General features: G+C 38.4%; 1 protein-coding gene across 1 annotated transcript in view; it reads right to left on the reverse strand.

The window, feature by feature from the left end:
- LAMA2 (laminin subunit alpha 2) overlaps window positions 1–18,921 on the reverse strand; it is a 334,914-nt gene that overhangs the window by 12,532 nt on the left and 303,461 nt on the right. Inside the window, exons 50-57 of the mRNA XM_054514228.1 lie at window positions 17,770–17,914; window positions 15,780–15,918; window positions 14,084–14,095; window positions 11,453–11,573; window positions 9,046–9,264; window positions 7,691–7,839; window positions 4,740–4,916; window positions 3,720–3,933 (exon numbers count right to left, since the gene is read on the reverse strand). Coding sequence (XP_054370203.1) covers window positions 3,720–3,933; window positions 4,740–4,916; window positions 7,691–7,839; window positions 9,046–9,264; window positions 11,453–11,573; window positions 14,084–14,095; window positions 15,780–15,918; window positions 17,770–17,914 — 1,176 coding nt within the window. The remainder of the gene's footprint in view (window positions 1–3,719; window positions 3,934–4,739; window positions 4,917–7,690; window positions 7,840–9,045; window positions 9,265–11,452; window positions 11,574–14,083; window positions 14,096–15,779; window positions 15,919–17,769; window positions 17,915–18,921) is intronic.

Genomic DNA, 18,921 nt, shown 5'->3' on the forward strand with positions numbered 1-18,921 from the left:
TTGTATAGGAGTGCCTGGGGCAATGTGAGACCATGATAATTACCAGCTTCGACTCATGTCTGGCTTTTGCCTCCCACTGAGAGTATTGTGAGGAAACTACTCATAGGATCTAACTCAACAAAATATCGGACAATACCGCCGGGAAAGAAACAAACTTTGATAGCTGCAAGCTCTGTTTTTAAGCACTGTGGCTGCTATCATTTTGGATTGGTGACAGTCTCTTATTTGAGCCCTGACTCAGCGGGGGCCTGCAAAGCACAAGATGCAGTGGCTTCCTGACAGAGTTCTTTCTCTGAAATAGTTTGAAAATGTCATGAGTGACTTAAGCCCAGAGATTTAAACTGCAAAGAGGAAATTTATTTCCCTCTCTCACTCAGTTTTTCAGTAATATTTTTTGCTTTCACACATCACAAAGATCTTCACAACAGTATAGAACACCTCTAAAATATAGTTTTGCATAATAAATGCTCTGGTTTGACTATGACAGAGTAGAACACCATGCATTATGACAAGAACAATTGATACATCAATATGCAATGGAGGGAAAAAAACAGGGAAAATTCACCAGGACCAAGCAGGGGTATGAATGTATAATACCAGTCTTCCAGTGATCATCAAAAAGAAAAAAACAAATCATATTCCCATAATTCAGGGTAAAATTTTCAATTATTTTAAGATTTACAGGCTTATCTAGAAGTCTAACAATTAAGCTAATGACAATACCATGCATATAATACCTTCAATTACATTGAGCTTGCTAAAATTTAAAGATAGGGAATAACAATTGGTACTGGAAAGAATTGGAAAACACATACACACACCTTTCTCTGGCACACTTTTACATGGTAAAAGGATATATTCTGACAGTAAATTTAATCCTAGGCTGGTATATGTTAGTAAAGGGTCTGACTCTAACACAAGCTGCTCCTCAGCACCAGTAAACACTGAAGTTTTTCTTCACTCCAGCAGGGTGACTGTAAGAAAGGGTAAGGAGTGTGGGAGAGTATCCAACACACCATGGTGGCTGGAATCACAGCATACAGTGATTGTTTGCTAATAACTACTTATAATAGTAAGCATTCATCATGAAAAGTCAGCAAAAGGAAAAACAAAAGCACTAGGGCATGTTTAAAAAAATCCATATTTTATTCACAAGCCTGTGTCTGCTTTTGTTTTATCTAAGGATAGCCAGGTTTACAGCTTTCACCAGACTGTGCCCTAAGCACGGGTCACCAGCCTGTATTAGAATATCTCAGCTTTGCTTTTTGAGTAATGGCCTTAATGTGTCCTGGCTGCTTAATAATGTCCCACATTACATGAGAGACTGAACTCTTGAGCTGCACTGCACTTCAGTCTTATAAGACGTCAGGGACTTGATTGGTAGGTCAAGAAGCTCAGTGTGTATGGCAGTGGAAATGAAGAGCAGAAAAGGCCACCGGTGGACTGTCACACATTCTCCATATTCTCATTTGCTGTATTAGTAATTACAAAGAAAGCAATTAGTAGAAAAAGCACTGAAGCAGTCCCCACAGTTCACTGCATGCTATTAATAACAGAGGGCAGAAATGCATGGATCAGAAATGGGCAGTACCATCATGGAGTCAAAGGGAGAAGAAAGGCTGGCGCTCTTCGTGTCAGCAGCAAGCGAGCCCTGAGGAGCAGGGAACAATGTGAGGCAGAAGCAGCAGTTACCCAGTGTTGAGGAACACTCTGGCATTCACAGAAAGCAGCAGCAGCAGCAGACTGGTGGCTGGTGTACTTCCCAACTGTCCTACTTATGGATCTTGTCTTGACTTTAGTACAGGATAGGTTTTTCCCTCATTCACGATGCAACTGCCCTCCCCTTTTACATGCAGATGGATGCATGTAGATAAAAATGGTCCTAAAAGTACTCAAATAGAGCATATAAGTTATTCAAGCCTCCTACATGAAAATACTTTTTCTGTTGTACATTTTCCATATGCAGTCCTTCTACACTGAGATTCTGTATAATTTACTGTAGTGAGTGCCACCTTATATGAGTGTTATCTCATTACCAGACTGTAGTTACTTTTTTGCAACAGTCCCCTTAAAAATGCTTTGAAGAACTCACTAATATGAATGTAACAGCTATCCAAAAGCTTGTCTTATTTAAAATAGTTTCAAATCTTTAGCATACTAAAACAGTTTCAGTATTTCCAAGACAGAAGGGGAGTAATGGTGTTTTATTTAGAATTCCTGTTTTAAATTATCACCGCTCTAGATACGTGATATACAAAACTCACCTAGTTGGAATGGGACTAGCTTCTGATATTAATGAGTAGATCTATTCCTCTCCACTTTGCTATTTTAAAAGTTAGTGTTTATAGTCTTAGGAAGTGTGCACTTACTCTTTCATGCTCTTCTGTGGTTTGTTTCTTTATTTGTTTTTAAGGACAACAGATTTGTTTCTAAGAACAACTGCATTCCTTCACAGTGAGCATTAAACAGGATAATCCTTTTTACCTTGTTGCCTGGTTCCTTATCTTTCCACAGTAGCCTTACTGTACAGCAAATTTTCTTTGAATTCCAACAGAAAAGCTGCATGGGAGCCCTGGTGCTACAACTACTCCACCTTGTGGGAACGAGTCACAGCCGCTGCCCAGAGCATTGAGAGGCCGGTGTCTGTAACTGTGGGGCTTGGGGCACGGTGGTAACTGAGATGGAGCTTGCCTACCTTGATCCCAAGGCTCCCATTTCCATGCATGTGATGTGGAGATTTCAGTAATACCTGATAAGTCTTTCTAGATAAAGCTGTGCCATATATACTGGCCAACAAAAGTGGTCATGCATCTCAAATAAAATTTAGCTTCTTGAAACCATCTCATTACTATTGAAGTGAAAATTCCAATAATGCAAACAGGTTCCTAACTGGGGAATGTGGAGCTTTTCACAACATTTTGAAATCTCACTCATACTAAACTATATATAGCCTGCATAAACCTGTCAGTTGTATTCAGGTCTAACAAAATACAAATAGTTTTCCCCTCAAAAACATCTTCTGGTGTATGTATTATTCATTTTAATATTCAGATGTGTAAACATATGTTTGTGAACAGTAAAATGTTCCATCAGCTTATAAAACTACTAAACTTGTGTGACAAGGAGTTTCTTCCTTAAATTTTGTTGTATAAGATTGCTTGCCACTACCTCACTGTTTATTTCTGGTAACAACAGTTGAGCTCAATTTAGCAGTGACTGGGGTTTCATTTTGTAATTCTCCTGACTGAAGTTATAAAATAGCAGTGGAGGAATTGCCATATTGAATAGGCCTCCTGGTTTATCTTTTTCTTCATCACATCATTGACATGACTGCTATCATGTGCATCAGAGACCAGCACAAGAAATATCATAATGAAATGGATTTCCCATGGGAAGATTTCCCTTCCAACCCCAAGAAAATATTGCTTGGCTTACACCCTGAAGTGTAAGGGTTTACAGCTAAGCATGCAAGCCAAAGATATTTCTAAAACTATATAGTTCTTTAAATTACTGTTGTGATAATCCAAGCAAATGATATCAGCCAGTTTTCCCTTATCCACAGGTTTTACTGACCTGTAACATGGTGTTCATTTACAGTATCATGTTGAATTGTCACTATTTTTGTGGCAAAGTGCTTCATTATTCTTGAATAGCTTTTCAATTCTGCCTGGGAAAAGAAACTTTTCAGACTCTATCTGACTGAAGTGATTTAAACTTACAAGTGCTGACGATAGAGATGGTGTTGGAGAAGGAGAAGCAGGAGGGATTCTTGGCCCTTCTTTCTCCCCATTAGTGTCTGGTTCAGGTTGGACCAGAACTGTTGCACGAGTTGGTTTATCTTCATCCTCAGCTGGCCTAACTTCTGGTTCTAGTGTGGGACATCGGCCAATATCCGCATTTTCAAAGGACACAGGCTGAGCAAAGTCCATGGGGCTGAGAACACACAAGAAGAGCGATGTCTGTTATTAGTTTTTCTGCCTTTATATCACCCATTTATAAAGAAGAACTATATGCTGCAGTGTAATTTCACTTCACAGGACACAAAAGCCAGGACTCATCCTGCCCTGTACAGGTAGCTACAGGTACAGAAGCAAGACACTTAAACTAGAGGTGATAGTGACCATCGGCTTTTCTTCCTACAGTCAGTGCAGAGAGACAGGCATCCTCTGTGGCAAACTTCACAGGCCTATGTAGCTTCAATGGTATTACAGAGATGCCATTTACTCTGATGTGGAGCAATAAAATCCTAATTTAGGTGTGTCAGACATGTGAAAGAAAGATTTAGATGGAAACTTTTATAGAGGTTTTATTTTATTCACCATTACCTTTCCTTTTACTCAAATGCTCCTTCCAGATTACTGCACTTTCCACAAAGTAAATTGATTCCCATGGCGGTTCTCAGAATTTTGACTTCTCTTGGAAGTCACCCTTACCTAAAATAAAGTGTTATAGTACACCATAAATACCTATCACTGATGTACATCTTACTGCAGTGTTACCGCTGAATTTCTGTGATTTCATGGATAAACAGACAGTGTTGGCTTGTCTGTAAAACAGCTCATTAATTGCACAGCCTATGGAGCATATACTGTAGACAAAAAAAAAAGGAATGGCATATAAAGAAAACAGATCATATTCTAGGATTTGCTGCTAGTATGATTAGTTGCAACAATAAACTTTCCAAGGCAGTTCAACCAGATCTCATTAACTGAACATTTTTTGGCATCATTGAGACTTACGTGGCATTAATGACAAGATTCCATATACAGCCCTCAAATGGTGGTATGCTTCTGAGAGGTGCAGTGTGAAACTGAGAAGATGTACCCCCTACAAAGAGTTTCTTAACAGAGATGGGCAGGTCTGATGGCAACCTCTGAGTCTGGACTTTGTCTTCATCGACTTGAACACTGAATATCCTGTGGAAAAGATTTGAAAGCAAAGAAATATATATTTTACACTGGTTATTGCTTGTATTGAAATCACCCCCTTGCAAGCCCCGTTTACTCCTACACCAGCTGTAACAATGAGCAACTCAAACTATGTAATTGGCAGCTCACATTAAATGCATATTAACCGCTAGAAGGGTTTCAGCTGCTGCTGTGCCTCCTTGGTAGCTGTTTGACAAAGCCTGGCAAAACTGTGCTGTGTAGGGGTGATAATGTCAGACTGTGGCTGCATAAGAAGAAGTGGTTGTGGTGAGGCAATACAGACACAGTAAGGGCTGAGCTGGCTGTACTGTGATGGTAGATATAATCATCTAGAGCTCAGCAGGATGGGAACAGCACGAGGTCACATTTTGTTTGGACTCCCTATTTCCTTATTATCTTCTTGCCAGGGCACAACCAGACTGCTCTGACTGCAGGATTGATGGCAGACATACAGCACACTTTTTAAAGATCTCATAGCTTCTTCTGGCGGAGGTGGCAGAGGAGGAAAACTGCTGATTGTTCACAATGTACCAATACAGGTGCTATAATTCATTCCAATGGGTACTTCACGTGGCACAAGCAAAAGACAAAGCAGTCCCATGGTTACTGTTAAGGCTGAAGAGAGGAAGGTAGGAGCCTCTGCAGCACCACTGCCTGACTAATCAGTCTCTGGCAAATAAATTCCCTTTTGTCAACTGCAAAATTATATTGAACTCTGATATTCTTTCTTAACTATAACTACAAATGCAAGCAACTTAATATTGAAAATGCTTATTGAAAAGAGACCTGTTTTCAAATACAAAATGCTTGGCTTTGTTATTTACACACATCCTAGAAAAAAATGGACAGTGACTTAAGCACCTGAATTATTTAAGTGCTGTACTATGTCTAAATTGTCCAGTTTCCTCATAGTTTTGGATGAATTAATTTGGTTTGGAAAGCTTCAGAGCAAGAAATGTGATTAATTTTTCAAAGGGTTAGAGAAAGCAGTTATTAAAAGGACAATCCCTATGATATCTACCAGTCCCTTTGGCAGTGGAAACAGAAGGAGGGAGATTTCTCTGGAAGCAGTTCAGAGAAAAAGACTAATTTAGGTTCCATGAAGTGTCCCAGAGAGGACATTTCCCTTCTCTGCCTTCAGAGGAAGTGTAGGGAAGTCAGATTGTCAAGACTCAAGTTATCCTTTTTGCTGCTGCGTTTTAGCCATCGCTAATCATCATAAGCATTTTGGGTCCAAGCTGATTTGACCCAAAATCAGCCTGCAATGATGTACATTAGTCTTCAACAATATCATTTTTCATAATCATATGGACAATTATGTCTCTGCAGAGTTTTCACAGAAAACATTTTAAAAAAAAAAGCTTGAGATCATGATGAGCAGAGGAAGGGTTAATAATAATTTATGTCTTTTCATATTTCAGGCTACAAAAACTTCAGAGTTCAGGCATTTGTTTTGTAACAAAGCTACTTTGAAAACACAGAGGTCTCATCTGAACAAGCACCATCACTGGATGGCATTGTACAGCACTTTTGCCTTGATGTACTCTCACATGCAACCTCATAAGGTCAAGCTAAGTGTACTGGCTACAGCACTGCATAAAATAATTTACTTTGTTACTTAGAGCTTTTTATTATCATCTGCATATTTGTGTTCTGTCACAGTGACACAAAATGTATCACAAATTGCAGTCATCCATTTCCTAAAAAACTATTTTTTCCCAAAGCATTTACAGTTTGACTTTGACCTAGTCATCGAAGTAGAGGAGTCTTATTGACTGGAGGCATTATTTGTGAGAGGCTTTTTAGCAATACAATAGAAATTCAGTCAGAAAATTATACAGAAAGGAAAGCAAACTACAGAGAGGACAGAAGGGCACCTGGGGACTAGACAGGAATGGCTGGTCAAGAAAGCTTCATTGTTGTGGGGGTAAGAGGGTGAAGTGGATAAGTGCCTTTTGTAACACGTTGGATGTCGCATCTTCTTCCTGATTTCTTTTAACAACACAGAACATTGTGCATAGTGCACTAATGCAACAAATGTCTGTAGAGAATGTACACATTTGTTCAAATGTCCATAACAAACCCTGCTTGGAACAAGGGCTATTCCAGGCCACAAATATTATTGGCTGCCTGAGTTCTACACGCTAGAGTAGTGCTGTTTCTAATCACTTTCTGAATGGTGAAGTGTAATAAGAAGGTTTTAAAATGTCTGAAAAAGGGCAAAGAAATTCAAGTGAAATTCAGTGTAAAACAACATGGTCTGAGAAGGTCTGTGATGGCTTTTCCAATAAGAAAAGTGGGACTGTGTTTTCATTGTTTTGCCACATTTAGCTGGGCACCACTGTGTCTAGCACATGGCATCTCAAAAAGGCTACAGGCTGCTGTGCTGTTGCAGTTTGAACACTTTGAAAATGGTATTTTTCTGTATGTCCTGAAAAGGAGATTTACTGCACCATGGCAGAATTTCTCACCCACAGATCCTTTTATAAAATATATTTGCAAAGAATCAGAAGATTAAAGATGCCATTTCAGGCAAACACAAGTCTGGAGAAACAGGCTGGTAGCCTACAAAAGCATGTAAACCAGCTCTTCAGAACAAGAATGACTCTCAGAAACTTATTTCTAAGAATTTCTGGATAATGATGGAATGAAACTTTTTGTCTCAGAAGAAGCATTTACATGGACTGCCAAAGCCATGAACACATTAGCTTTGTTGGATTAGCTCTGCTGTGTGGCCTGTAGCACTTGCAGGTATGTGTTACCCTCCAGCTCGCTCTATCCGGATGGAATGTGCTCTGCCGTCGTGAAACTCGCCAGCCTCGGGTCTGACGGTGATCCTGTGCGGATCCCGGATCCCAGTGGAGACGTGCACTTCCAGCCGACCTCGGTTCAGGAACACAGCATAGTAGGCCTGCAAGGTACATGTTGGAGTGAAAAGATAAGTCATATTTGGAAAGAAATGATTTCACTTAGTTTTACATTAATGTGTATGTTTTATTGTCTTACACTGGCTGCTCATGTGCTCACTGTAGACAAGACACTGCTCTTTCAGTTCTGCTGCTGTGCTCAGACTCCAGCATTTTTATAATGGGGAAGGGGTAAGATGAGGTCATGATGGAAAATGTCAACAGAAGATTTAACTCTCTATCTATTTTCAGGGAAGGATGGGGACTTCTAACCTACAATTCTTCTCATTTATGATGTTACAGGACCTGCTCTTAAACTCATCAAGCCCTGAACTGCATTGATTTCAGCTTGAGTTCTGTGTTTGGAGGGCTGGCAAATCATGCCAGTAGTTACTCCAGCACCAGTATCATATTGTAGCAGATTTCAGGATCTAAACTCCAGTTAATATGGCAATAAGAGGTCATGTTCACCTCTGTGACCTGAAGAGCTGGGAAATGAAGGAGCCCCTAACCTGAAGATAATGTCATCCAGGTGAGCCATTACAATGTGCTGTCCCTGGAGTGTGTTACTCCAGGTCACCAAGAGCTCTCTTCCAAAACAGCCAGAAAGGAGAATAATGAAATATCACTTCCCAGAAGTCCTGAACAAAGAATGCATCAACACAATCTGTTTATTGTTGTTGTAGTGTGCCTGTCAGGATTTTAATCAAGATTTAATCAAGACTCGAATAATTTCTAACAATTTCACTGTGTTCACCACTTTTTTTTTTATGGTCTCAGGGAAATTAGAATAATACTCATTTATGTCTCTATGAACAGGATTGAGAGAGATTCCAAGTATTAATAGTGCATAAGTAGTCCTCAAAATGAGTGAAGAACAGTATTTTCTAATATTTGGGTTTGGTTAAAAAAACCCAACATGGAATATAATAGAAAACCAAATCTGCTGCTTAGCAACAAGCAATGGATACATGACAGTAAATCTGTAAGAGAAACAATTTCTCCAAGACAAAAAAACCAATTCTGAACTTCTATTAGATTCTTCATCGGATGAAGGATGACACTAGAAATAATTTATTCCAAATATCTGAATTTTAACTTAAGCATAAACATCTGACAGTGTCTTGAAACAAACTCTGCCAGTTCAGTAGAATTGTGAGGGTTTTTTTAATATTTTTTAATCTTTAATCTTTATTTTTTTAATCTCTTACATGTCCTGTCTGCCTGCGCTTTCTCTTCAGGGGAGCAGCTTTCCTTGCAGAGTGCCTGCGCTTTCTCCTGGGAGGAATAATTGTGCCACTTGTGCCAAACAAGATGATCCCAGACTCATTCCTGGTGCTGAAGGAGAGATTGATTTCTGTGCCCACATCAAAGGAGACTGGTTGCAGTTCCACAAAACCTGGCTTGGAGAAGCTGACTGTGTGAATGTTCTGTAGGAAGGAAAGGACAGGAAAGTGCATTAGTAGAATTAAAAGCAACATTATGAATGCACAGGAAGATCTCTGAACTGTGAAAAGATGGAAAGTAATAACAAACAGTTAGCAATTTATTCCTCAAAGTGTTCTGCAAACACTTTTAGTTTATCTGTTTACATCTGGCATCATTATGGTATTTGTGGAATCCTGTCTTACAGAAAGGGAAAGTTCCAGTTTTATGTCAATATATCCTCTTGGATTAAAAATAACTGCTCAAGGCTGTTTTTATTTTATATATGTATTTTCCATTGAGTTAATACAGTTGGAGTTTGCTTTTAAATCCATGCAATAGGTAATAAACCCCAATATGAACATAAACTATTATTTGTCAGATGTGCTGAGAGAATACTTTTCATTAATATTCATTACTTCACTAAGCACCACTGCTTTCTTGGTTACTCAGAGTCATAAATGAAGCACTTGTTGCACATGGCCCAGCTCTTCAGACACTGTTACCCATTAACACAATTTAAAGAGTAGAATATGTCATCAAATAATAAGTCAGTGCATACTCCAAAAGATTTTCTGTCATCACTGCCAACTCATGTATTCTTCCAGATGTGGAAGACCAATCATTAGAAACAGTGACTTTTTCTTAAGTAGTTTGCCATTTTTGCAGTACAGCAGAAATTTTTCCAGGTCTAGAAATAAAAAATTATGCCAGATAAAATAATTGCTGGTGGTGCCTACCTTTCTCTGAAATCTGAGGACATTTTAATGATTGAACACATATCCAGTCTTTATCCTTTACTTTTGCTTCACTCTTTTTTAATTTTCCTACGTCTTGTTTTGTAAAATTAGAATATTTTATTTATTTCCCCAAGAAAAGGGTTAATCCAATTAGATTTCATACTCTGAAACCTCAAGTGTTACAAAATAATGTGAAAGGCAAAGTACTTCCTAAGATTCATAGCAACAAAAGATAATACACACAACTATCCTTCTTTTCTGTTTCAGAAAGAATATACTATAAATCATAAATATGTACCTCTCTATTTTCTTCTGAAGTCAAATCTGTAAAATTTAAAAGCATTTGAACAATCTGCTTGTTTACAATTTAGCTTTACCACAAACTTGAAAATACGGATCTCATAACAAATCTAGTCTAATATCTCACCTGAGAGTCCTACTGTAGTGTACTTTTTGCTCTGATGAAGGCCAAAGGTACAATGGATAAACACAGCAAAATAGGGCCTTTGTCTTTTTTTGGCCTGGACAAGTTCCAGTTGCTGTTCAAAGTAAAGTTTTAACGTTTTGTAGAAAAAAAAGATGAAACTGGAGAGCATCGGAATAACAATTCATTTGGATTTCCTGATAAAGTATCTGATATGGAATATCAGATATATGGTATCCATCAGATATATGGTATATATGGTGTCTGATGGATATCCTCCATCTGCTTGCAAAACTATCTTATGAAGTAGAGATTTCCAGGGAAGAAATACAAACTATTCATTGGGACACATATGTCAGTGGAAGTTTTGGGGTTTTTTTTGTAGAAAAAGACTTTTCCATGGAAAATTACTAAATTCTCTCCCAAATTTCAGATCAGATTCCTTGAATTCTATATGCACTGAAAGGCTGTTAATTGCAAGCATCAACAACTGAAAACAGATGCATTTAAAGCTAAAATAACAACACGAATTTTGCGCATTCTTAGTGATCAGTAAGAAATGTGCCTTCCAGCTCATGACAGTAAATATTTATACCTGAGGTTTTATAGAGTGAATGACTTTATAATAACAATTAAAAAAATTAAATCCATGTGTTTTATGTGCATCAGATTTTTTTTTTAATTTTTGCAGTGTTGTCAATGCCTACCTTCATTAATGACAGTAATTACCATTTTAGTCAGTTGAAACAAAGCTAAACCATTGCTAAGCAGTTCAGAAAATCCTACCCTTTGGAGATAGGGATATCACAAGTGGCCAGGGACACTCTCCAAGAAGGCAGGATCTGAAAAATTGGTCTACTTGCTGATCAGACTTACTCATCTTTCTTTCTCTTAAATGTAACTGGATTTTAAGGTTAGATTCCCATCCCAAGGAATATACCATATACAATTAATCTACTGTACCATAAAATTAGAAACCAGAAAACATTCATAAACATTAAGGCCAAAATACATGGAAATCAGACTAACCTCTAGTGTGCATCCTTTGGTTAGACCAACAAAGTCAGGACTGCTCAATATGTTATAGGGTGTCCTTGAAATTTCAATGTCTTTGAGGCAACCTGTGTATTTCTCTAAGTTCACTTCAGGCCTAAAAAACATTTAGAAGTACAATGTATTTTCAAAAATAGAGTTTAGGGAGAACAGTCAGCCAGACACACATATGTACACTTTCAGTTGCACAGATGCTTGATTTTTATTTTAACTACACACATACACTCGAATTTGTGTTGCCTTCTACAATCTATCAGCACACATTGAACTCTGCCTTGCATCACTCAAAGTTGTAACAAGAGGTTCATCTCATCTCCAACTGACAGCAGTCCCTTCTCAATTCCTTCTTTCTTTTTTTAAAGGGTTTTTGGTTGGTGGTTTTGTTTTCTGTGTTTTTCCTTTGATAAAGGAAAATTATCACCTTTGGTGTTAAAACACAAAAAAGGAGCTATGAAATAAGGAAGTTGTTGTTCCTTAGGTAAAGCAGAAAGATCTAAGCTAAGAAATCATAACAGTAAGGAGAGACTTTAACTGGAAGACGTTTTTCATTTCTCTTTCTGCATGCTAGATCCAATGAAAAATGAACTTTAGGAGTGTACAAATATTTGAATAAAGTTTTTGCCCACAAGCTTCAGGAATGCAATAAGGTGGACTGACATTTATATTTCCAGTATCTTTCTTATGAAAACTGCTGCATATTTTCTCAGGACACAGCTATACATCTGACATTTTCAGGCAGTTAAACAAAACAAAGCACTTGGGTTTGTTGCAGAATGTAACTATCCATCCAAAACAGGAAAACATTGTAATGGAATTCAAGTTCCATATTTGACTCATCAGCTGGCTGATGAAAGGAAATAAGAAACCCTTTGAAAGTAACACAAAAACTATCATGTTTGATTGCAAAAGTACGATTTCCCAGGCCTGGGTACACCAGAGTGAGACCATAACTTCTGGTAACATCTGAACCAGGCTTGCCAGAAGAAAAGCCTTATAAAGTCACCTCAGAAAAAAAGCTGCCATTGAGACCATGGAGAGTAAATCCAAAAAGAAAAAAACCACACTATTTTATTCACTAAAAAGTATTACCCATGAGTGTTTACTAGAGTATCTGAATAGTATGAACAGCTCAAAGAGAGAAAAATTAATTTGGGAAATAAATAAGGACTTAAAACTGGGGTGGGATGGGGAAGGGGGGAAGTAACAACCATTTCAGATCCCTGGAAGGAAAGAAAACATTTTAAATAATTTTAATTACAAAATAAAACCAATTTGCACAGATACTAATTAGCTGCACATTTTGGCACTGAAAGCCATTCTTTGCACTACAGCCAACCGAGCAAGCGTGATGTATTCTCTGGCAAATTAGTACTCTCTGCATACGTTAAAGCAAGCATCTGGTTTACTAAAATGATCCATATGCTGCTTTAGTTACAGTCAAGTAGCTATGTTCACCTTTCAGTTTTTTTTTTTTTTCCCTAGCTCTTCTCCAGTTCCTTTACAGATTTATCTTCCAGTGGAAGAACAGTTTTGCTGTTATCATTGTCACTGGAGCCCATAATCTTTGCCATCCAGAAAGCATTCTTGATACTCCCTTTCCTGCCTTGTCCAGTGACAGACTGTCTTCATCCTGCCCTGTTACAAACAGCTGCTGTTATAATTCCCAACCCATATCCCAGAATCACAGAATGGGTAAGGTTGGAAGGGAGTACTGTGGGTTGGCTCAACCTCTTTGCAAACACTGAACACTTGCTTGATGTTTTCTTAGACTTCTTTTTTCTTTTTTTCCTTTTTTTCTTTTTTCCTTTCCAAAATACACCACATAAGGTCCAAGTTCACTCAGATCTTCCGTAATTCTTTGTTGATTTTTTGGGATTTTTTTCTAAGTTCTTCTTTGTGAAAATAGGCCAGTTTTGAGGGAGAACAAACAGCAGTTTCTGTAGCTTGAGAGGAAATAATCTTTCTAAAGTTCAGGGCAGGAGTGTGGGGGTGAAGTTATATTTTTCCAATTCAAGCCAGGAATTAGGCTGCAAAACACAGCGAAGATCACCTCATATCTGAGCATACCAAAGCAAAAGCGACGGATACAAACAGCTGCAAACTGAAAACGCAGTCAGAAATAGGTGACCTCCCCTCTCTCCCCCTCATACTCCTGTTCTGAACATGAGAAGCGGCAAATTTCACAAAAAATCGCCCCCTCGCTCTCATGCTCTCCTCAGTGACTGCTTCAGTGCCTCTGAGCAGGGCGCTGCCCACGTCCCGTGGGATGACACATCTCCTGCAGCCCGGAGCCAGGGTCAGCCAGCAGCTGGCCGAGCTCCGCGTCCCGGGCACCGCAGCGCCACGGGCAGCGCACGGCTGAAGGAAGCAGCGGCTGCGGGAGGAAAATAGAAGTTGCTGGTGTAGGTGTGTGCACGGCTGGGATGTGACGGCGGTGAGCACTCGGGAGCAGCTCAGAACGCTCAGCTCTTAGAGCGAACTAAGAGCCTTAGAGGAGCAGCTGCTCTGAGCACTGCCCAAGCTGCTGCTGCTGCGGTGCCACCCGTGCTACAAGCTGCGCTTTAACTAGACACATGCAAGTCATGCAGATAATCTGATTGCTTTTACCTTGCCTTCATACTGGGGAGAGAAGGAAAGACAGGAAAAGAAAAGAAAACAACAACATGGCGTTAATTGTCGCAAGTGGTACTTCTTGTATTGTTGTTCCGTGACACAACAGTACTTATACTTAGTATTAACTATACTTATTACTTAGTAGCAAGGTTCAGCCATTTCGCAGGGAAGGAGGTGTACGCCATTTACAAACAACATATAATAAAAGGTGGGATTCTAGGTACGCTATCAGTTACTCCACAAACAGCTGCCATAAAACCTAACACATCAGAGGGTTTTTGTAACTTGATACCATATTTGGTCACGAGCAGAAGCAAACCATGCCAAAGAATTTGGCAGAACCGACACGACCTGATAATTACAAAGTCATGGATACCTCAGTGTCTATTGTTCGCAGTAGCTCAGCTTTGCCCTAATCCCCCATTCACTACTTTTGATTCTAATTTACCATAGCGTTAATCTCGCCTCAGGCACTGACAAATCATAGCTGCAGGCAGAACGGTTACCACAGGTCAAAGTAGCTGTGGTACACTGATTTTCGGGACAGCCACAAAGGAAGTGGAAGATAATTGCTCTAGACGTTTTGCTATGCACTGGTGTGATTTCACAATTACATAATATAGTGTTTTATTTCATGAGTAAAATAGATCTTAGATCTTTTTATTGCTGGGTGATTTGACATCAGAGGTCAATGATTATCCCAATAAATTAACAAATATGTCCATTCTTTTAGTGGCAGACGAGTCTGTGGATTAAACACAACAGTTCCTTGTGCACAAGACCACTTCAAGGCTCTCATTATGCCATTTAGTTAAAGCTGACATAGATTAATGGGCCTGTTTCTGTGTTGCTCATCTGTTCATTGTAGCACAGAATTTTCTTGTTCTTGTCATTGCAAAACTGCTGAATATTCATTTAAACTTTAAATAAGTTTTTTGGTCTATTTAAAGTCATGAAAGAAAGTCACTAAATTCAAGTATCTGTTATCCCATTTCTTTAATTTATTTACGTTGAATTTAACATTTGTGAATATCACTATGCAATATTTAAAAAATAATTACTGGGAATTTTATTTGTGTAGGAAATTCAGGATCAGACTTCTGAAGGGAAAATATTTCATTCTGCTTACATTAAATATATGAAGAGTATCGTATCATATTCTTTAAGTCCTGAACACAGGAGGAATTTTATCTAAGGAGACCAGGAACTAAAATCTACAAATAATTTAAAATAATATTTAAGCAAAATATTAGACACTGATTATGCAAAAACGTGGATACCCATCAAGCAGTAATCCCATATGGAGTAGTCTGTAGGTCAATTCTTTTACTCATGCACAAAGTAAACATTCCTAATTTGTGAAGGTATTGAGCCAATTCTCTGAATCTTCAGTCACAAATTCTGTGCATCAAACAAATACTTAAAGAAACAGCTACATCATGGTTCTTGCACAGAATCAGAAAGATGCACTGCACTGCAAGTGCAATTTCCATTGTTTGTGTGTAAGGTGAGCAGTGTGAAATACAAAACATATGCAAATAAACCACTTTTCTGCTGTGGCAGTACAGGGTACATTGGGAATTCACCATTCACTGACTGCAAGTGAACTTGAGAAGCAAATGCAGAGAATAAATACATTGTATTTACATTCCCTTACCAAGACTAAAGAAATTGGTTCGAGCCACATTACCTTAGATTTCTCAGGGTTGGCAATCCCCCAAAATATATTTTCTCATGCCCTTTTAGGTTGAGTCCAAAGTGGCTGCCTGTAGAAGTTGTTGCTATGGTCTCTTCGTCATTAGTGTCTATGTCTACAATTGATATGTTGGCTAAAAGACATTTGAGATTAGTTAGAAAATATCCATCATGAACAATGATGTTTTAATGTAAGAAACCAACAGAAAAACATTTGGAGTGTTAGCAGGTGAGGGAAGAGGCAAGGAAGGCTGTATTTTTCAATTAAGACACTGGATTTCCACATTATCAGTTATGGGCAGGGGAAGAAAGCTGCACTTTTCTGTTTCCATAACAACCTGAAAAGCCATAGCAATTCTGTACACTTTTTTATATATTCTCTAAACCTGTTTCCATTTGGCGCCTTCTTTGTGTAATTCCACTGTAATTTGGAGCTAAAACTTCAGGACACAGTCATGGCAAGAGATCATTTTACATTTAATTTGTGACCTCAGTCCAAAGAGTGCCTCTTGAACAGGATTTTTAGTGTAAAAGTTTATTAAGCACTGTCATTATGTGCCTTAGAGACTGGTGATCACTCACTCTACACCACTTACAAACCCAAAGCAGCCAGTTGCTGTCATGTCCAGTCTCAGTCAGTGGTGATGTGCTACATAGGACCATCCTATTTAGGTGTCCGTTCCACGTATATTTTTATTGTATGGATTAATGCAGAATATAAAGTTCAATAAAAGAAATAAGACTCAATGAAAAATGCTGAGCAGACTCCAAGATACATAGGGATGAAAAAAAGGATTTCTTTCCTTTCTTCCTTGAAAATTGAATAGACAGACTTTCTGTTACACCTTACCAAAACCAGATTAATTTTCCTCTCATTTCTATACCTGTATCTTTTTATAAACATGTGATGTTTGAATGCTATTGATTAATATCAATTACATGACATTGTATTTTATATTACTACTTCCTGGGTTAAGTATGAACTATGATAACTGGCTAGCATAAGACATTCCTCCTCTAAAGGTGCAGCAAATCTGCAAGTGAGATCACTAAATTACTTTGGTCACTGTCCCAACTTCTAAGTCTACTTCAGCTAAATGACAACGAGGAGGATGATGTGTGAGGTGTGAAGGCCAGGTAGAGAGCTGGCACTGCAGGGAGCAGAGGCAGAGGAATGTGTTTAGGGGCTTGTGGTGACCCTGAAGATTCAGAATGCAGTAGAAGTTCAAACTGCAAAAGCTTCTATGTCACAGTAAAACAAATTCGGCTCAGATAAGATTCTACCAGCCCTATAACCAGACTAAGAAACAAAAAAAAAAGGGTTTTGCCAGCATGATAACCAGTAGTCTTTGTGATCTTTTCAAATTCCACTACTTCACATTTTGTGCCAGTAACATGTTGAATAATTAGTAGAACTATTGGAGATGTTCCCAGTTGTTTCCATGCAGATTCAGTTCATGACACAATGCAGATCATTAGGGAAGATAAAGTAGTGGTGTTTGTCTAGTTAGATAGGATCAATACTAAAGTCACTGCTTTTTTTAAGCACTTTGGTATATGCTGGAGCATGAGAGGACTGTACAGGATAAAAGCTATTGCTGTCCTAACAAAAATCACACGTGTTTCATAATTTGGAACATGGATCTGATGAAAACAACTTCTTTTTGATGAAGTCTTTTTTGAAGTGATGAGAAGACTTCTTTTTTTTCCCAGACAGAGGAATTTTAGAATGCAAGTTATGATTGTATAAAATAATCATGCCTGAAAAATAAGCCACTTCCATGAAGCACTATTTGACAGTGCAATCACTCACGTGCAACTCAACACACCTATAAACTAAACAAAAGAAGTTGCTAAATCACCAAAACTTATAATTCCCACCAGAACTTATAATTCCACCATCAGCACCATCCCTGTGATTAGAAGGTTAGGTGTACTGCACAGATAACTGGAAAAGTGATGCTGCTGACACCACAGGAACTTACCTTGCTTTTGAATTCTTGACAGGGTGAAAGATTTCCATTTGCCATCATTATGATTTTGGTTGCTGATAACTGAAGCTGTACCTGAACCCAGGTCGTAGCTGACCTTTATACGCCCACCACTGAGTTCTACACTCATGAAATCCTTCTGTTAATGAAAAGGGTCAGATACACCATCATGATTCTTGTCCATTTTGGTAAGAGGCATAAGACATTAAATAAACACTTTTTAACCCTGGGTGACTATGGACAACATTTTCCAAGCTTTAAAAAATGCCACAACTCATACATTTACTACCCAGGACTCTCACATACAAAAGTCTGATGCCAAGCTCTTTTTTCCCCTTACATTCTCTTTTGGATTGCTAATTTAGTTGGAATTTTGCTGGCATCTTAGTTGCAGTTTTGATGGGATAGCTGCACTTTTATTTTAGATTGAAGATAAAAATGGACATTATAATTACCTGAAACTAATACTCAGCTTTGAGTGTATGCTTGTACTATAATTAGCATATTTATTGCATATCTCAGCTAGATTTAAACTTGCAAGGTAGAAAGCAAAAATAGTGAAGATGGTGAAGTGGGCATGTTTTTCCAGCTTTCCAGAGAGTAATCTATGGAAATCACAGAGCAACAGAGAGATGGAGACAAAGAGAGCTATGAACACTCTTGATTTCATCAACAACTGGCACCAGTATCCAAGCAGCAACTGGAGATGCCTGGCTGGAGCAACAATATATGCTGCACTGTCTCCAGAAAACGAGCTGGCAGGATACAAAGAGCAAAACAAATAGCCAGAGAACTGGACAGCATGAAAGCCACTAGGTAAGTAATGGTGGAACTATGACCCAGGACATAAATGTACCAGAGAAATTTTTATTATCATTTTGCTCATGGCCAGTTCCACCTCTTCTCAGAGAAAAACTGAACAAACTCAGTATTCTAGATTCTTAGGCATGTCTATCCATGCATCATTAGAAGGAGTATCTTCCAAGTTTTTATGTGGTGGGACAGCATCACAAGAAACAAAATATACCAGGGACCAGTTGCTTGTGTTTTGAGATTTCAACTAAATATTTTTTCATAGAAAAATGCCTAAGTCACAAATAATGATTTAAAATAATCTAAAATAAAGACTTTAATTATGCTTTCAAT

The sequence above is a fragment of the Molothrus ater genome, chromosome 3 (assembly GCF_012460135.2).
Source record: "Molothrus ater isolate BHLD 08-10-18 breed brown headed cowbird chromosome 3, BPBGC_Mater_1.1, whole genome shotgun sequence".
Taxonomy (NCBI): Eukaryota; Metazoa; Chordata; class Aves; order Passeriformes; family Icteridae; genus Molothrus; species Molothrus ater.